General features: G+C 33.7%; 1 protein-coding gene across 8 annotated transcripts in view; it reads right to left on the bottom strand.

Annotated features, from left to right (window-relative positions):
• Nucleotides 1-19,310, bottom strand: part of LOC134263689 (ras-specific guanine nucleotide-releasing factor RalGPS1-like) — a 36,814-nt gene that overhangs the window by 13,265 nt on the left and 4,239 nt on the right. For 2 of the 8 annotated variants that reach the window (XM_062746056.1, XM_062746061.1), the window contains exons 2-3: nt 10,480-10,580; nt 2,985-3,120 (exon numbers count right to left, since the gene is read on the bottom strand). In XM_062746056.1, coding sequence (XP_062602040.1) covers nt 2,985-3,120; nt 10,480-10,580 — 237 coding nt within the window. Of the gene's footprint in view, nt 1-2,984; nt 3,121-3,224; nt 3,494-4,533; nt 4,700-7,736; nt 7,883-10,479; nt 10,581-13,053; nt 13,173-15,793; nt 15,845-18,123; nt 18,148-19,310 lie in introns of those variants that run through there. The other 6 variants (XM_062746058.1, XM_062746057.1, XM_062746060.1 and 3 more) reach the window with 6 other exon arrangements.

Genomic DNA, 19,310 nt, shown 5'->3' with positions numbered 1-19,310 from the left:
AACACCAGAACCCCTGACCCTGGGGCCATAAAATTCATAATTTTGGTAAAAGCACTCTTGCTCAACATAACTATACACTTAGTTTATTTACTACCTAGGAGCAAAGAAGAAGATTTTCAAGGAATTCATGTATTTTCACTTTATAATCAATAGAGCCCCCCCAACACCAGAATCCTTGACCCTGGGGCCATAAAATTCACAATTTTGGCTGAGACACTTTTGCTTATCATAACTATGTACTTGGTTAGTTTATTTAATACCCAGGAGCAGAGAAGAAGATTTTCAAAGAATTCATGTATTTTCACTATATATAATCAATAGAGCCCCACCCAACACCAGAACCCCTGACCCTGGGGCCATAAATTTCAAAATTTTGGTAGAGGCACTCTTGCTCATTACACCATTGTGATAATTTTGTTGATATTACAAAACAACTCTATGTACTTAGTTGGTTTATTTAATACCCAGGAGCAGAGAAGAAGATTTTCAAAGAAATAATGCATTTTCACTATATACTTATTTAGCCCCGCCCTAGCACTAGAACCCCTGACCCCAGGGCCATGAATTTCACAATTTTGGTAGAGGACTCATTGCTGATTACAATCATGCAAACAGTTTGACTGCTTGATGTCCAGGAGTAAAGAAGAAGATTTTTAAAGATTGCATTAATTTTAGTGGTTTTGGCCCCACCCCTCAGGCCCCAGGGGGGCAGGGATCATGAAATTCACAATTTTTGTTCCCCTTTAGCCATAGATGCTTTGTGCCAAATTTGGTTGAAATTGGTGCAGTGTTTGCAGAGAAGAAGCTGAAAATGTTCAAATGTTAACACACGATGGACGCCGGACGACGGACGACGCACGACGCCGGACGAAAACGGATAGCAATAGGTCACCTGAGTTTACTCAGGTGACCTAAAAAGTCCACTTTCAAGAGTTATCTTTCCTAATTACCCAAGACTCAAAACACTAAGGAACATTTGACATTACATCTAAAATTCAGAACAAAGCTTTAAATTGCCAGAGTATACATTTAAATCAATAAAGCAAATATATAAACTAACACCAACACCGTAAATAGTGCAAGTTAATAACTTTTTAATTTCAACAAGGTTGTAGATTTTAACTCGAATTCCCTCCATTGATTGATAGAGCTCATTGCATGCATCGCTATGAAATTGACATTACTTCCTTTGGCGAAGATTTGACTTTTGTTTTCTTTTGTTTCTGCTTAAATGCAATTTTTCTTGGTTTATGCATAATGAATCCGTTACTTTGTTTTCACTTTTTATATCACCGCATGTTTCATCTATTTTCAACGCGTTTTAAAGGTCAGGGTCATATTATAGAGGTACCTGTACAATTCGTCCCCATAGGAAACCGGTCGACACAATGGAGGTTTATTTTTTTTGTGTAGTACGTCATCAAAAAGTGGTGTAATGAGCCTCCTTAAGGTGCATTACCAGCAATTCAGCATATAACTGTAAGTCTATAACAGGACAGATTAATTGTTATTTAAGGTAATAATGTTGTAATTTGTGAAAGTGAATTATTTTTGGCCATTTTCTGGAATAATAAATCTTCCTGATTGTATGGTCAAATTGGTTAGAGATAAGATTATAGAGGAGAGTAGCTTTCTCTCCTATCCCCTCTCTCTCTTACTGGAGGAAGTATGCAAAAAATAAACTAAACGAAAAATCAATTAAAATTCATAATGCTCTTCTTAAAATTAATACTGATGTATCAATAAAGGATATATTTTTCCTCATTAAATGCACTTATTTATAATAATCAATTTTAAAATAAAAGCACAATAATTTTTCAATTTTTTTTTTAATTCAAAACTCAAAGAAATCAACTCAGTTATACAAATTGCTTGAATGAACCAATAAGTACAAAAGAGGCATGCTTAGATAGTAAATTAAAGTATTTCTCTACACCTGGTAGAAGGCACTCAAACTGTCCCTCTAGGACAAGTGTGTATTTTCAAACTGTCCCTTCAGGATAAATATGAGGTCAGTCATAAGTTCACATAGATAATTTAGTCCATAAATAAGTTGAGTGTCAACACTCTCCCTGGCTTTTGTCTTCTGAGTATGTGCAGCTGATGGGGCCCCTACCTTGTTATAGTATAGAGACTGAGGTCTTCAGTATGTAGGTGTTTCTAGACTGTGATCAGGAATAAGGAATCAGTTGATGTATACATATCTTAATTTATCTATGTGAATGTTTAAGTAGCCACCTTATGCAAGGACAGCAAGCACCTGCAACAACATAATGCTGTATAGAACTGGTAGGTCATTATAATTATTCATTGGCTACCTCTAAGCCATGTAACATTAAATCTTAAAAGGCCATGTCCAACTCATCAAAGGTCCATTAGCATTAGACAGGGACAGCTTATATAAGGAGATATTTATGATTCAGACTCATACTTATCTCCTCAACAGCTCAGAGTGGCATAAGATGCTCACTCAGGAAACCTGTTTACAAATCTTCATTTGTCAAGAGTAAGATTCCTACTTTACTCTGTTTGGAGAGAAACTTCCTCATGTGATGTCTCTTAAACAGACTGTTTGTTTATTTTGCAACACTTTTATCACTGAAGTACCCAGTCCTTAAAAAATAGAGAAACTTCATTTTTCAACCAGAAACAAGAGAAGTGCACTACCATGCCTTTTTTCAGCTGGCTCTGACAACCTACACATATCATGATCAAACTCCATTTTTGAGTGCATAGATAGGACCACAACATTTTTAATAATTCAAACTACTCAAAATATCTGATGACTGAAATGTACTGTGGTATAGAGAAATAGTACACATATATACAGTAGCCACTAAATATCAGAGGTACAGCAGCATATCTACTGACAGACTCATTTCTCTCAGAAGTCACCACATTTATTTCTAGGCTATGCGTCCTCATGTTAAGTACATGTCAGTGCTTAAGTAGATTAAGAAATTCAGTAACTTGTTTATACTTACATCTCCGTAAGAGGACTGAGGGGTGGTAATGAACTCTGTACTGGAATCGCTCTCCGTGTATTTACCAGGAATGCCAGTGTCGGGGTCGTCCGCTGTTAATATCCGGTGGGGGATGTTCATCTTACCGTTATCCCACCTAGAAAGAAAAAAAATGGTTCTTCTGTTCACAACTGCGATCTATGAATGATTTTGGAAACTTAAAAAACACAGCCGTCTGATAAATGAAACATCAACACCTACGAAACATTTTGTTTTTAAAACCCTCTGTACAACAGAAACAGAATGCAGTTTTTATTAAAGATAAAGAAATCCTATAATACAAGACTGTTGTTTAAGGTCGTGGTATCACAATGTACATGCTGACTGGGATGTTTTACTAACCACTAAATAGCTAGACTTATCTCCCTTAGAAAAACACCCTTGAGTCTGGTCGGCATCTAGTAACAGAGGAAATCTGGGGGTTCCTGACAAATGTCAGAGATGTTAACGCTATAGTTCAGACTTCTACACTCTCTCTTCTCCTCAGTGGAGATTCTCCTTGATAAATGTACATTGTAATAAAGACCTTTATATGCACTCAAGTCCAGCATTCTATGAAAAGAATCAATAAAATATGCTGCACTGGGTATTGAATGTCTTTTTTTGGAATATGCAGGCACTGCTGCATGGTCTTATAGAGAAAAGGATTGGTCTGTTTTGTCTATAGACTGGTGTTATTTCTTTACCAATAACAATAAAAAAAGTTTAAAAAGGAGATACTGCATACAGATATTGACATTCCAAAATTTTAGGCCTATGCTATGTGTATTTGTTTGTTTGTTTGATGTTTCTTTTTATTAGGTTTTGCTTTAACAGCCTTTGAAATAAAACAGTTTTTAATTCAGATATATGTAAAATAATATTTTTTTCTGGTGACAATTTGTCTTGTTCCACAGAAAACAATTCATCATCACAAAAACATTTAGTAGCTAAGCCCACTCATTACATAGAGAATGTGTATTTGATAGATTACTACAACCCTGCCCTGAGCTTAATGCCTGTTATTGAATGTATATACAATGTTTATATATCTACAAGTGTACATTAATAAAATATTTAGTCATGCTGAACTTCCTTACATTGACGAACAAACTGAAAGAATGTTTCAATACTACATGGTCTTAATCAGTAACAAATTGTAACCTAGCTCTACAAAAACAGAATATAAATCATCATTTAATGTAAATACAAAATGAAGATAAAATCGTAAGACTAGTAGCAGCTCAGTACCCCTGTACTTGTAGACGAGTACAGACCAATGATTTATTGTGTAAAAATATGACACCTAATGATGATATGAATGTGTGGTATGTCATAAACATCTACCATCTTTATAGGTCAACCATGCAACATCTGAGAGCTAGAAATAATACTGGCATCATTCTGAACCTTGATTATACACTGTACATGTATTTTATGCAGAATTGCAACAAGCATCGTAATCTGGAGGATTACATTTGACTATAAAAATAAAATCAGTCAAAAATAAATTATTGCTGCATTGACTTACAAAACAGTATCAAATAGTCCCATCCTCTGCAAAGTGGTAGAAAAACACTAGAATATATGCTACAGTGGGTCCAGATTAAAATTCTGATCCAACTGCACTATAACCACATCTCTTATGTATATATAACATCTTTCAAGTCGATGTAATGTAGAACACATAGATGGCAGTGGATAGAATTACATTACTCATTTACAAGTACTTCCTCTGAACTTTATACCACAACATCATGTGACAAAACAGAGAATTTTACAAGGAAGATTTGCAAAAAACAGTCTCGATAAAAATATACTAAATATAGAACTATGACATTGTTTTTATTTTTTGAAATCAAAAAGATATATCAGTATATTCATGTCAATTGCCTATTCCGGATAATAAAGTAGTTGTACCATGAAACATATGGAGATAATGAACAGTATTTCAGATCAAAACAAAACTATACAAAATAGGAGCAGAGCAAACAATGACCTCCAAAACATCAGAGGTAGGATCAGGTGCCATGGAGGAGTAAGTATCCCCTGCCGACCAGTCACACCCGCAATGTGCTCCTTATGCACCATATATCAAAATTACAAGTAGTTATATACTCTATTTTACTATATTTGTAAATGTAAGAACTCATTCCACATAGTTCAACAAGATGTTTTGTGAAACAGTGATGCCCCCATGTGTCAGCTCATGGGGAATTCTACAATGCAAGTTATTAGTGTAACTCTCTTATCAACAGATCAAAAATGTTGATACCCTGAAAAAGATCCTAACTGTCAAAGGGGAAATATAAATCCCCAGCAACATTCATTCAAAAGTAGGTCAAACTCCATGGTCGAGGTCAAAGGCAAAAAATTGATACTCATACTCAAAGAAAAATATAAGTGATAAATGAAAGTTCCTAATACCAACTATTCAAGATTTATATTTTATTATCACGGTGTAGTACCTAAACGGTTGCTATCAGAAAAAATTGCGCGTTCATCACTGCTATCTGAAAATTGAGCGGTTGCTAGTGGAAAAAAATGGACGAAATTGTAAGTATTTTTCTTCGCTGGCTCAACAAAATGGTCAATAATTCAATTATTAAAGTTTAGATGCTTGGTATTCCACCCTTACGGAACGTTACATACATTTTGAAACTAACATGTATATTTAGAATTTTAATGAATTAAAGAATTGCTGATATATAAGACGAAAACTGTCGAAAGCGTTGGACACATTTACATGCACGTAAGAAATATTTTAAAATTGCGTCAGAAGTTTTAGATATTTGATAAAAATGAATCGACAGTTCGTTGTGTATTTGTAAATAATATTGGTTATTTTATATCATTGTCCACTTTGATGGGTTTCTTACAAGCTAGAGCGTTTTTATTAGGAGAATCTTGTGTTACGGCTACTATTAGACAACGGCACCGGTTACTATTGGAATAGGTTTAAGTTTTTAAATTTCATGAAATCACATCCTCAATTTACATATGTTATGCAATTATAGTTAAGAAAACTATAAACTTTCTTAATGATTAAACTTCGGCAAATCTTTTTTTATTGGTGTACCCCCCCCCCCCATCACTTTCAATTTGCTTCCGACGCCTATGGCACATGTGCGCACACACACCACACAACTGTTCAAGTTTTGTGTTGGTCATTAAATTATGTGACCATTCAATTTATTATATTTCAGGTATGTTATTATGCCAGATTGATTAAATTTACGATTTTGAATTTAAAAAATCATATAAAATTATCGATTCACAAACCACGAGAGATTATTTACTATTAGTATCTCAAACATTCACGCAACCCTCCTCTATGAATCCAAGCATAAACCTACAAATTAACAACCTCTATATCTGATTTTAAAAAAAATATGAATTGAAAAATGAATACAGCTCAAAAAAAGTTATATAGTTTTGCTGCCCAACGTTGATAATTTCTCAAGTACATGTAAAGTGCACAATGTACATAAGAGTAAAACGTGGACAATAACGTATGTACATAGGAGCTTACATTTATTACGATTTGTACACGTATATATAGGACGTTCAAATACTGTACATGTGCATCGGGTAAAGCACGTTGAAGGTAAACGGGGGGGGGGGGGGGGTTCTGCTCCTCAAATTTTCTGAGATTTGTTTAAAAGAATCTTTGCTGCAGTAGTGTCAAAGACTCCCAGAGTCCAACAATTATTTTAATGAAATATATTAAGCCCAAAATTGGAAATAAAATTATCTTATCTTATGTGATATTAAGTCAATTTACAAGAAATATGACAGTAAAAAGAAGTGGTAAATATCAATATAAAAACCACGCTTTCTTTCGTGGAGGGGGGGGGGGGGGGGGGGGAGCTTGTCTTTTCTTGCCTATATAATTTAAAGAACTCTTAAAAGCTTAATAAGGGGGTCGATGTTTTGAATATTGCATGTTAGTCATACAACGAACCAATGCATCACCGTACTTCGAAAAGCTTACACTTAAACTTTTCTAGATATCATACATGTTTAAGTGTACATATAGGCTACAAAAATCCCCAAAGACTCTAACTTAAGAAAGGTTTTAAAGAAAATTAATGATTGTAAATGATAGTAAAAATATATTATATGCTATTTCAAATTGATTTACGGGTCCTTTCGTAAAGTTTTCTTTTTTTTTTTGATTTGTGCAGCAATGCTTTTCGAAGATCAGCTCTACTTTGCAAAAATACGATACATTAGTGGCGGATTTAAGGGGGGGGGCGCACCCGGCGCGCGCCCTCCCCCCTAAAATTGTCAAAGTTAACGTAAATCAGTTTCGTCTACAAAATGTTAATATGTATACTCGGTAGACCTCATTTTTACCCTACAAAATCTCTAGAATCCAGGAGCTTCCGGGGGCTTCGCCCCCTGACCCCCAAGGGCTTTGCCCTGGACCCACTAATGGCTAAGGTTCAAGTTTTTGTGGACAAAACAGAACAAAAACTATATGTCCCGAGTCTTCAATTACAGGCGCATAAAAAAGGTAGATTTTTAAAAAATTTTTTAAAATGTTCAACAAAATATAGACACATCTGTTATCAGACTTTGCAGAGAAGTTAAAACAGCTGACTCGATAGTCTTCCATATCCAACATGTTTTCCCAATGTAACCAGTCTAAAACCCAAAGTCTTGTAGGTGAGACCAATCCCCTGTGTAGGGCCACTATATACCAGATTCTGGTGAGTTGACATTATTTACCTGTCTAATGGCTTGTCCTCCTCGTGCATTTCGTCTATCCAGGCTTTTCTCTGGCTGACACAGGTACATGTTCCCAAACTGACTAGAAAATTCATCCCAAAATGACACTGAATTTTGATTCAGATCAGGAGTATTCAAATCACCACAAATCAATGGTGACACATGTAAGTTTAAGAAATGAAATGAATCTCACAAAAGGACCAGATGGTCCTATCGTGACTTCAAAATGATATTAACAATACAATCCATCATTTTACATATATAGAAACATTGTTCATCTTCAAGTTCATAATTAGAAGTCATCTGAAGCTGATGTATCTATTTCCAGTCGGTATCTGTCAAAAGTCTAATCCACATTAGCTATATTTGTAGAAATCCACCACATTTATAATTATAATAACTAAAATATCCAAGAACAAAGAACAGAAATTCCTAATATCTCTGTGATCATTCTTCCCCTTCAACACCTCGTGTTGAACATGTTAAAAAGAGTCCATAATTAAGTCCACAGTCCAAAGGTATATAGGCACAGAATGTATATGTAAATCCCTCTCGTTAAGCATACACTTCTTTCACCTTTCAAAAATTAATATTCAGTTCACCTAAATTATCCACTGTGGGCAATAAAAAAAGAGTTACAGTCCTCTGAAGTAATGCGTCTATGTGGGTTGCATGACAGATGGACAGAACTTTTCACGTAGGATGAGTGTGCTGGCGAATGATAACAATAACAAGATTTACCTGTACGGTAATGTTGTACGAGCTTGTCTGCCCTCAGGTACAAAAGTTGTATACCTTATAAACACTCCTGCATATCAAATTAAAAACCAAACACTTTAACACTCCAATGATGCAGAAAACACCTCTACTTCAAAAGACTAAAAACATCTCTGATTTAAGGTAGCTCAAAATGAAAAATTCCAGATTTAGCTATCTATTTAAAAATCTGCATACACCTTTGAACCATTCAAATTTAACATTCTTAAATAAAAGCATTACACCAAGAAGTTCCTTTGTCTCCGAAATGAAGCACATTAATGAACTCTGAAGTCTCGGTCCATGTTTTGGAGTGATCTCCCCTTGGAATCAGTTCTTTGTGTTCTCCCTATCCAATACTCTGATGATGCATTATTTTGTCTGACGGAATAAATTAAAACACAAAGCCCAGAAATATGGAGCAAATCAATATTCACAGATCAATAAATGATACAAGTCTACATAATAGGGTTTCCATGACCTCTCTCCAGTTCTAATCAGATCAAGTGCATCTGATTCCAAATAATCCATAAAATTCCATGGAAAATTTTCCAGAGAAATAATTGCAAAGACAGGGAAACCTTAGGGTTCCAGAGCTAAAAGAGAGATTGTCACGATTCAAAAGAAAAAGTAGAAGTTGAGAGGATGGCTGTGATTATAAATATTCATGAAGAGCCCTGCAGACAGGTAGATTTTGATGATTCATTAAAAACCAAAGAGCCTCGGGGAAAAAAGACTACGTACATTATACATCAGATACATCTAAAAATATAATTCATTAATGACACTTTGACCATGAAACCCATTTTGAAAGTGTATATATTGGAATGTGGGTAGAGAAGTAAGAAAAGAGATCTTCTCGTGTCCTAACATCAGCATTGTGACTCTGTGGTGTATTGATTATTTATTTCTCTGATGAATAGGAAATTTCCTGTTTTGTATTCTGTGTCAGATTGTCTGCAAATATAAGTTACCAGTAACTAAAAATAGATATATATGGATTTATATGTGGAAACATGTAAATGAAGCTTTGATCGATGCTCTTAGGTGGGTTAAGAGGCTTTAAGTTATGTGTTAAAACCAATTCCTTTAGGAGAGTATTAATATTCATTAATATATTTTGCGCAAGCGGATCGAGGTGTTACTTCTTTCCTATATATGAGGTGAATTAAGCAAATTTTATAACATTTCCAAAATCATAATTTTAAAATACTTTAAGAAATTGCATCCAAATTTAAAAAAAAACAAACTGTTTTCTCCTTCAAGTAAACATGGCAAAATTGTTTTGTTATTTGAGCCCTGCATCTGTAAGTTGAGAAAACCCTTATTTATGGACACATCTCATCCATCACTCAATGGGGTGTCAGTTAAAACAGGCCGGTAATTATTTCTTTTTCCATCAATCATTTGACCATTTAATTTCTTTCCCCTCTGGCATGGACAGCCATCTCCTCTTGTTGGTAAACAAACCAGCTGCCCAAATATTTTCCAGCAATTAAGTAAATTTCTGTACTTGTCCCTTTTTCTGGCCAATCATTTTACTCATTCCAAGGTCTTCAAGCCTACTAGACCATCAGAATACCCAGTACCCAGTGAACTGATGCCCCTTCTCTCATATTTGTTAGAATTGTTTTGTTTACTAAGATTCACTGGTGGATGAACTCAAAATGAACCTGTATTCCATGAAATTTTATATAGTAATGAGATGACATCTTGTATAATTTGAATTTAGTGGAGATGTCATACCATGGTATAAGACACAGGGTAGCAGATCAGAAATATAAACAGATCTGATCGACCACTAAACAGTCATGTTTATATTCTCAATTTATACCATTTCTCTCTATTCAATTACAGAATATACCCATAGTATTGAAATTGTTTGTAAAATATTTCAAATTTTATGAGCATCAATACATTTACGGAAATTCCCAGACATATTTTAATTTCCTGTGAAAATCTCTTTAATGACTGTTGGTTTACTTACCTGGCATTGTATAGAGAGTCAGAGAGCCTTCTCATGAACCGGTCATGTCTTACAGCCAGTCTGTTGACGCTGTCTTGGAAGGAGGAATGGCGCTTCACAGTCTGAAAGTAAAGGGACATCCAAATAACAAAGTCAAGTTACACAACCATGTTTTATTTTCTTCTGGTCTACTGAGAAGCTTTGCCTACTTGAAAATGAAATGATTAAAGAAATGTGTGTGATTTAAAATTTTTTTTTGAAATATGATATACATCCTCTTCTGGAAAACTTTTAATAGGTAACAATATCAGTATATATGTACAGTTGTATATTATATCATCATTTTAAGTCAACTTCTCTTCCTGTTCTGTGATACTAAATGATAAGGAAAATGCCATTAAAAACTTCAATTTAGGTTAGTAATTTAAAATACTAGCAAACATTAAATCTTTTAGCACAGCATATCAATTAAATCCATTTTTCCCATTCAAACATAATTCTTCAAATATAATGTTGGCTGTAAAAATTAAGGTCAAAACTAAGCATTCATCCTAGAAAAAATTCTTCGTCTAAATCTTAAAGTATGTCAGAGGAAAATTTTTAGACTGTAGAATTGTATACTGTATAAGCAGAAATTTTAGCAGGGATTCAATTTGGGTATTTTTAATAAGGCTGTTTAGAATGCTAAGATTAAATGTCTCTCTAAAAATTTATTCCCAATCAGATGTTACCATTGATTTTTCTCATATGTACTATAAAATAGCTAAAATACTTCTCATTAGAAATAAATACTGATTTTTTTTTAGAACAAAACCCTAAACTTGTGTCTTGCTAAAATTTCCATTAATACAATAATATTTGTTTAAAAAATTGTTTATTACTGTTTGATTTATCCTTAAGTTTTCTGTGTTGATTTTCAATCTATAACATATTATATGATACTTAAAAGAACCAAACTTGCTTGCTTTGAAATGCTTAGCTCAACTTTGTGCACATGAACTTAGTTGAAAGGTTGTTGAATAGGTAACTGGTCGCTATAATCTTTATTGAAAATTCCTGAAATCCATATTGCACTTCAGTTAAAAATACACTGTACCTCCGAGTCAGTAGATATCGCAATAGGAAATTTTCAGCCAATACCCAGTCCTACAACATACCACTGACTTAGGGCTAGGGTAAGGGAAACATATTTTTAATGATGGCCTTTCTATGCTGAAGTGTAGTTAGGGAAAATCTGAAAAGCATCTCTTAATACCAAGTGCCTGATGGAGAATTGTTTACAAATGCAAGTAGCTGGTGGTCTTCTGAGTACAAAACTAATGAATCTTGTGCTTTTGAAGGTCTTCATTCATATATTCTATTGAGTTTTTTTAACCCATTCATATAAATACACTTATTCACAATCATATGAATTTAGTTATGAATTACAAATGCTAAAAAAATATTCACAACAAGCAATTTAAAAGCAGTTCTGAACCCTTTCTGAATTGTAAATGGCAAAACATGCCAAAGAAATACATGGTATTACTTTAGAGGAATTATCACAAGTATCCTTTTTACTCTTACATGTCCTGCAATGTCATTATTTATAAATACAAAATAATATTATCTTAAGAATCAATCAGTCGCCCACACAAACCACTTTTAACCACACTCAGAAATAAAAGGTGTCCCACACACACACAAAAAAAATCTTTAAACTCATCAAATTGCTGAATTATCAGTTTTAACTGAGGCCAATACACACCTGTACATAGATAAGATGCCATGGCTTGCATGACTACACAAACCCCAAAAGATTATGACATTCCATTCTATATCTCTTCATGCCAAGGAATATGTCTGGTGTTGTCTGTCAGACAAGCAGCTGACCAAATTTACAGTGTGCGTGTGTGTGTGTGTGTGTGGGGGGGGGGGGGGGGGGTGTACATAGAAAGAGCAATTTAATACACACAAGTGTGTACAAGTCTGCACACTTTTATTATTAAAGTTCATATTTCAATAAATACATATTAAAACATGAAATTATTATTCTTACAGCTATTACAGAGATGGTTTAAGTCTAGAAATTGGGCCACCCCCACCCACCCCCCTCTCCTTCATATTCAAGGTCATTTACAATATGAGAGACATCCTAAAGAAGGCTTCAAGAACAAGAACAATGTCTCAAAAGATAAAAGGCCTACCACAATACCAAAGTCAAAGTAAGATTGTTCTACCTTAAAATGTTTGGTAAATTAACCTTTTTCTCTAAGTATGAATACATTAAAGTATACTAGTAAGAAAACTTATAAACATATTTTATTCTTGAAAATTCACAAATCTAATTCTTAGCCCTAATCTCCAAGCCAATAAAACATAGTATATTAAGTACACTTCTTAGAAATTATGTCAAAATGGAACTTTCTGCTGTACATCACAATCACAATACATCAGAAATTATTTACATCTAAAAGAACAAATCATCATAGAATCCTGGTTTTATTCAATGGGAAGTGTTTTTCTTGCACTCTCTTATCAGACACAAAACAAAATGCATACAGGAAAAAATTATATAAACAATATCTTATCCCTAGAGGAAATACATGCAATTACCTGGGATTTGGTTAGCAGATGTAATCAGAATCCATTATAGCCAGAGAGTAGAGAGGGGGTGAAAGCAGAGGCTGAGCTGCTGCCAAAAAATAGCTTCTGTGATACTGGGGAAAATTCCAGAAGGGGAAAGTCTGGCGACTCACAGAACTGGGAGGGAATTGATTTCTTGAGAAGTGAATGTGATGAGAAAAATGTCTTTGTGTATTCAGTTCAAGATTTCTAAGCACATTTGGAACATTTGTAATTTTGGCTTTGTTAGTTTCAAATTAAAAATATACTTATAAAATAAATGACAACTATCTTATTTATTATCTATTCTAATTAATTTATCAAAAAGTGTATAGATAAAAAGAAGGTTTTTTTGCTGAAATTATGATTCTCACTCATTGCATATTAAGCCTTTTCATAATTTGTTATTTCCTGTTTGGTACAGTCTCCTACATGTACTTATTGCTATGCATTTCTTTACAAAGTTTTGACAACAACCCCCAGCACTCTCCCTCTCTGTTGCTGATACAGCATCCACAAAAACAGTTTAGCAGCCACTGTATACAATCATCACTTAGTCTGGTCTATGGCAGATTATGGCAGGATTGCCTGGGGAATAACTAACAAGAGCAAGCAAGGCCAGACCATGCATCTAAATGACATCTAGTATAATTTACAACCACTACCTTAAATACTATTTAAAAAAAAAAAACAACTTGTTTAATACCTACTACTGTAGTAGGTATAGAGATGTTTTATGGGATTTGTTGACAGCTGTTTGAAAAAAAAAAAGGACGACTCTCTTAGAACAATAAAAAACACCCATAAAATGGTTTATGTGTAACTATTTGATATAAACTTCCTGGTTTTGAGCATTATGGGGACATGCAGTATTGTAATGCCTTGATTCTGTGCAGCAGTAATTACCAGTCTGCAGTGGCAATTAAAGACCCTGCTGAGAGAAGCTGCCGAGCTCTGTGATTTACTAGGCATGATGGTATTGATCTGCCTAAAGAGAGGAACCCGTAAAAAATAATTCAATGGAGATGCTTCTTGCTGCTCTGTTATTTAGAGGGGAAAAAATTTACATATCAAAGTTATGTTTGAGCCTTTTTATTATTTAAAACATCAGTTCTTTTATCTAAGTGATGCATTTGGCACACACAGTGAATAATGCTAGCCTATCCAAATCTTTGAATTCTTGACTAGATAAAATTCTAAATTTACACACTTCAGCAAAAATTAGAAAGGATATTTAGGCCAAAATAAAATTATAGTTTGTTTGGAATTGCCTCCCGCCTCATTGAAATGCCCCCTCCTGAAAAAATTTTATTGACCAAAAGTAGGAAGATTTTTTTTTTATTTAATCAATTTTTTTTGGGCATTACATGTATCACATGCACCATACAAAACACTGAAATAAAGTGTCAGATCTATGTAAAATTAGGTTTTCAATTAAAAAAAAAATGATTTCCCTCCCTCCCTCCTGTGTCTGAGACCCTTCAGGCGGCAATTCCAAACAAACAATTTTTTAAGGATGGTCTTACACAATCACAATTTTCCATGCCTTCTACTTTAAAGGGTCATGGATACCCTCATAAGAGAGTTAACTCTAACTAAATGATTATTATTCTTTTTAATCATAACACAGAGTTATGTGTCATTTCTATCAAATCTGGCCTGCAAAGTATGATAAAATTGTGTGCATTTTAAACTAAATTACTTTTCTTTTGGAAAAATTACAAGCATTAAAAGTTGAAGTTGATGAAGTAGATTAAGCAAAAAATGACTATCCAGTATCTACTCTGTGAACAGATTTTTTGTATAATAGATCTGAATTGACCTTAGTTAAAAACTTGGTTCAAGGCAAGTGCATATACCCTCTGATACTCCTTGGTTGATGTTTGATCCAAAAATGGTTGGAGGAGAACAAAATCAGCATTAGACAAGTCACTGAATTGAGACATCTACAGATGGATCATGGACTGATCAAGTCAGGTCAATCACTTTCAGGTGTCCTCAAAGTGGGGCCATGATTACTGACTAGTTCTAAATCAACTTCATTTACAGCTTTTATTTCTACAGGGATTAATATACATATCACAAAAAGCTCTTGTATTAAAACACTGTTTCATTATCTCTGACTAGTAATCATTAATACGGTAAAAGTATGCCTAGCAAGCAAGATATACAAAGATAAAATTTTGGCTCCAGTCTGATTCAATCAGAAGCTTCATATTTATCTATAATTCTTATCAAAAAGCAAACACTTCTTTGCTCTATTTGATCTGCTGTAGAAAAAGTGTATTCATCTTTTGTAATTTCTTTACCACTGTCTTGAAACAGTGAAGCAAACACAATGAATATATGTGTGAAATGAGAAGAAGTTTTGCTGAAAAGCTTAAGAAACCCATAACCAAGTTTCTATTTTTTCCATATTGTTTCAATAGTTTTAAAAAAAGAAAAATGCTAAATTGCTATTATATACCGGTATACACAAATGGATTTGCCTTCAGTTTTTAACTCTAAAATATCTGAATATCCCAATTATCTACATATCCATCAGACACTGTGGAAAATTAAGGAGATTTCAGTCATTTTTTATCGGCAAATCTTCCTCTCTGATGTGAAACTCAGATAAATCTATCAATGATAATGTACTTCTGACAATAAAACAACAGAGAGATAATAGAAAGATTGAACAAAACAACATCACGCTGTCATTACCAGAGCACACAAACTAACAGCATACCTGTGAAAAGGCTCGCCTCAACGGTGGACCAGGCATTTTTTCAACAGAGTCTACATTCAGCTACTGAACTAAACTCTGTCTCAAACTGGTCGAAAACGTCCCTACACAAGTTTCACATCGGGGGAATAATCCTCCTTATCCGCAGTGTTAAAACAGACAGACGTAATGACACCAAAGTAGTAAAATGTAATGCAAGCTGCTATAGTGTGGTGATTCCGAAGTAGTTGCGGGATCAATATGTTGACAGTGAGTAGAGCATCATAAAAACAGGTATTTTAATTGTCACCTCCCCGACAATACTGATCACTAGACTATCAGCCTATAAGTCCATCAATTCGGCATGGCTCACTGAAGTCGAGATAAAACCAACTACAGACCATGGGATTGCCTTTGGTGATCAGAGATCCTTAAAACCTAGGGACCAGTCTATCCCCCTTTGGTTCACAATTCACATAAAATTACATTGGTTCTCCTATATATTCTGACAGGGTCTTTATGATATGATCTGCTTATTCATAGAGAAGCTATTACTGTCCACAGCCTCTAGTCATGCATTCTGCCATCCCATTATCTTAATTGTACCAGAAGTATAATTACATCATAATATTCCTATAATTTAATGATAGCTGATTCCACCACTACTTTTGAGATTATATTTTTATATTGAACTTTTCCTGGACTGTCCCCACTAGGCTAAAACTCTGCCCACTGACTGTAACACAAATATAACATGGTACCTAGTCACAGTAAAGCCATTATACAATTGACCAATCCGTTCAAAGTCATGCCTCATTGCAATATTGCAATGTGTCTTCTAAAAAATTCTAACAAATGAATTCACCTCTTACTTATAAGATTGTTTAGTTGTTACAGTAAAAAACTATAAACTACATGCATGGTCTTCCTTGGTTTATACTGAATAAAGAAGGTAATAGAAATATTGTCATTCCAAAAGGCATTACTGATAATCTACTTAAAGAAAGTGGGAATAATCAGTACCAGTTCTTTCATATCTGGACACTAGATCAATACTGTTGATTTAATGTTTATCCCCCGTAAATTTTAACATGGTTTAGGAACAATAATCTTTTTGTTCAAAGACAAGAACAAGATATCTTTTTCTTCTCTCTCTTCAATATGCTTTACATGTATTATGATCCAAAGCTTTCCAAGACAAAATTTTTCTGATATGTTTCTCTTAAATTCCTGTAGGTATTAAACTATTTTGGGTTGCAGAATATCCTTCTGATAATGTGCTTAAATCAGTCAGCCATGAACATGATGAATATACAGTCAAATCTGCCTTCATAGTAACCTGCTGTGTTCAGCATCTTCCTATAACAGCAGTTAAAATCCTTCCATTAAGCTTCCTTATCTGTGTACCTGCATTTTACAACTTTAAGCAATCAATTGTACATCTCAGTAAGCCATTAACTACTAAACAACATTTATTTTTGCCTGTTAATATTTCCTCTGCATATGTGATATCTTTATGTATCCTTTCTACAACCAAATTCTGGAAGTTTTTTTTTTCTTCCCTATCTCCCTGTTATCAACCTGAAGTAAAAATCTATTATACTTTATAAGCAACACTTCTTTTCAATCTTAAAGTATATGACTGTTTTGTACTCATGTAAGTGACCATCTGCTATCTGTGACCTTGACATGTTTGATAGTACATGTATATTTGCCAATCAAAACATTCTTAGATATTACATAATACTGGGTAAATAAATACTCACACACAAAAAATAAATTTACAAAATTGGGTATGGCATAAAATGTCACTTCAAAATTCTTGTAGTAAAGAAATCTAGTTACTTCATTTTTTAAAATCTAAATAGACTGATGAACTTGTACACCTCAATGTAACCATCAAGAATCTGACAGCTATCATGGTATATTCCATTATAGGTATTGATTATTTCTATGAGACAGCAAGATTATCTTCATCCCAGAGAAAAGGCTTTTATTAGGACTAAATAACATCTCATTAAAGCAATGAATTGCTCACTCACTGGTTCAGTGGGTCACTGTAAGGTCACAAAGTCAGACAGAAACTCTTCAACATTTTTAAGCACAGACAATATTAAAAATTAAAATGGTGGATATACCGGGTATATATGTTTTATTATGATTTTTTTTTCTTTTTAGCCCTGTCATTCAATTAGTCTAGAAAAAGAATTTCAATGAACAATTAATAATAAAATATCCATTGACATCTACAACAGTACTTAGTTATTATATGCATTTAATCATCATTTTAAAATCTTTATTTTCCCAACATTTTCTTGTTCAATAATATAAACAAAAATGAAATAACAACTTACTGCTTTCATTTTTATAAGTTTAGGTTAAATCCTCACAAAAATTAATTATTTGTTAGCAATAAATATCCATGACCATCGTGGTGTCATTTGAGGTCACAGAACTGTCTGGTCAGGTAAGAATACCTCCCTCCCCACAAAAAAACATCTGCTTTATTCAATTTATCACTGAGATCTCATCCGCAACTGATATGTGATTGACAGGGAAGGCACCAGGGGCCTAACAAGGGGCATCACCTGTACTGTAGGTTCATGTTCACAGGGAGGTAAGAGGGTCAATAATCGAGGAACAATGGATATATTTACACAATAGATACTACAGGACAAAGTCTAAACCAAGAGTGTTAAACTGAAAAAACAAAAACAATATATGTGAGTGGGAAAAGGATTTTAAAAATATTATTTAGAAAACACATTTACAAGTTAAAAACTTATATATATATTTATAAATTAATATACACATTGAGATGCTTAAGCATTTTGTTGTTGCTGTTGAAAATCCTTTTTATTTAAATCTACATCTTTTTACTCTAAGTAAGTATGCAAGTAGACATTTAATTAAACAGCCTTCTAAACAATTATTTGTAATCTAAAAATAACTGTTTCAAATCTGTTTGAGCTTCTGTTTGAGTGTGGGTTATAAATTCCCTTTATATCTAACAGACTCAGTATGAGATGTACAGATCATAATCTTTGCTTTGGTAGATGGTTTTTTGCCAAATCCCAAAGAAAATAATAACATGATAAAGAAAACTCATTTTAGCAAGATGCTGCAAGGTCTGATCTCCCTAACCATGATTTCTTCCCCCCCCTTTTTCTAATTAAGTGTTCGTATTAATTGTTCCCTACTTTTTGCATGACATTGTTGATTTCTTTGATATGCAGTTCTGTGCAAAATGACCTCCAGGTCTAACATTACATTGGCTTTACCAAACTGGCAAAGGGAATTTTCTGTCAGTTATGAATGAATATACACATCATAAAATTCATTTGTAAAAAGAAAGTAATATGGATGTCAAAAGTTGCTGTTGGTTATATTAATCCATAATCCCATAGACACTCTATTATTCAGTTATTGTATGAAATGAACCCATAAAGATAACAAATACATGTATATGTTTCAAAAGAAGCCTTACAGTGAAACCACATTATCTCAAACTTGATGGGACTTGGAAAAAACTCCAGTTATC

Source organism: Saccostrea cucullata, unplaced genomic scaffold (assembly GCF_032062105.1).
Source record: "Saccostrea cucullata isolate Sc308-1 unplaced genomic scaffold, CSIRO_AGI_Scuc_v1 ctg648, whole genome shotgun sequence".
NCBI classification, from domain to species: Eukaryota; Metazoa; Mollusca; class Bivalvia; order Ostreida; family Ostreidae; genus Saccostrea; species Saccostrea cuccullata.
This window is presented reverse-complemented; position numbering and strand designations above follow the sequence as displayed.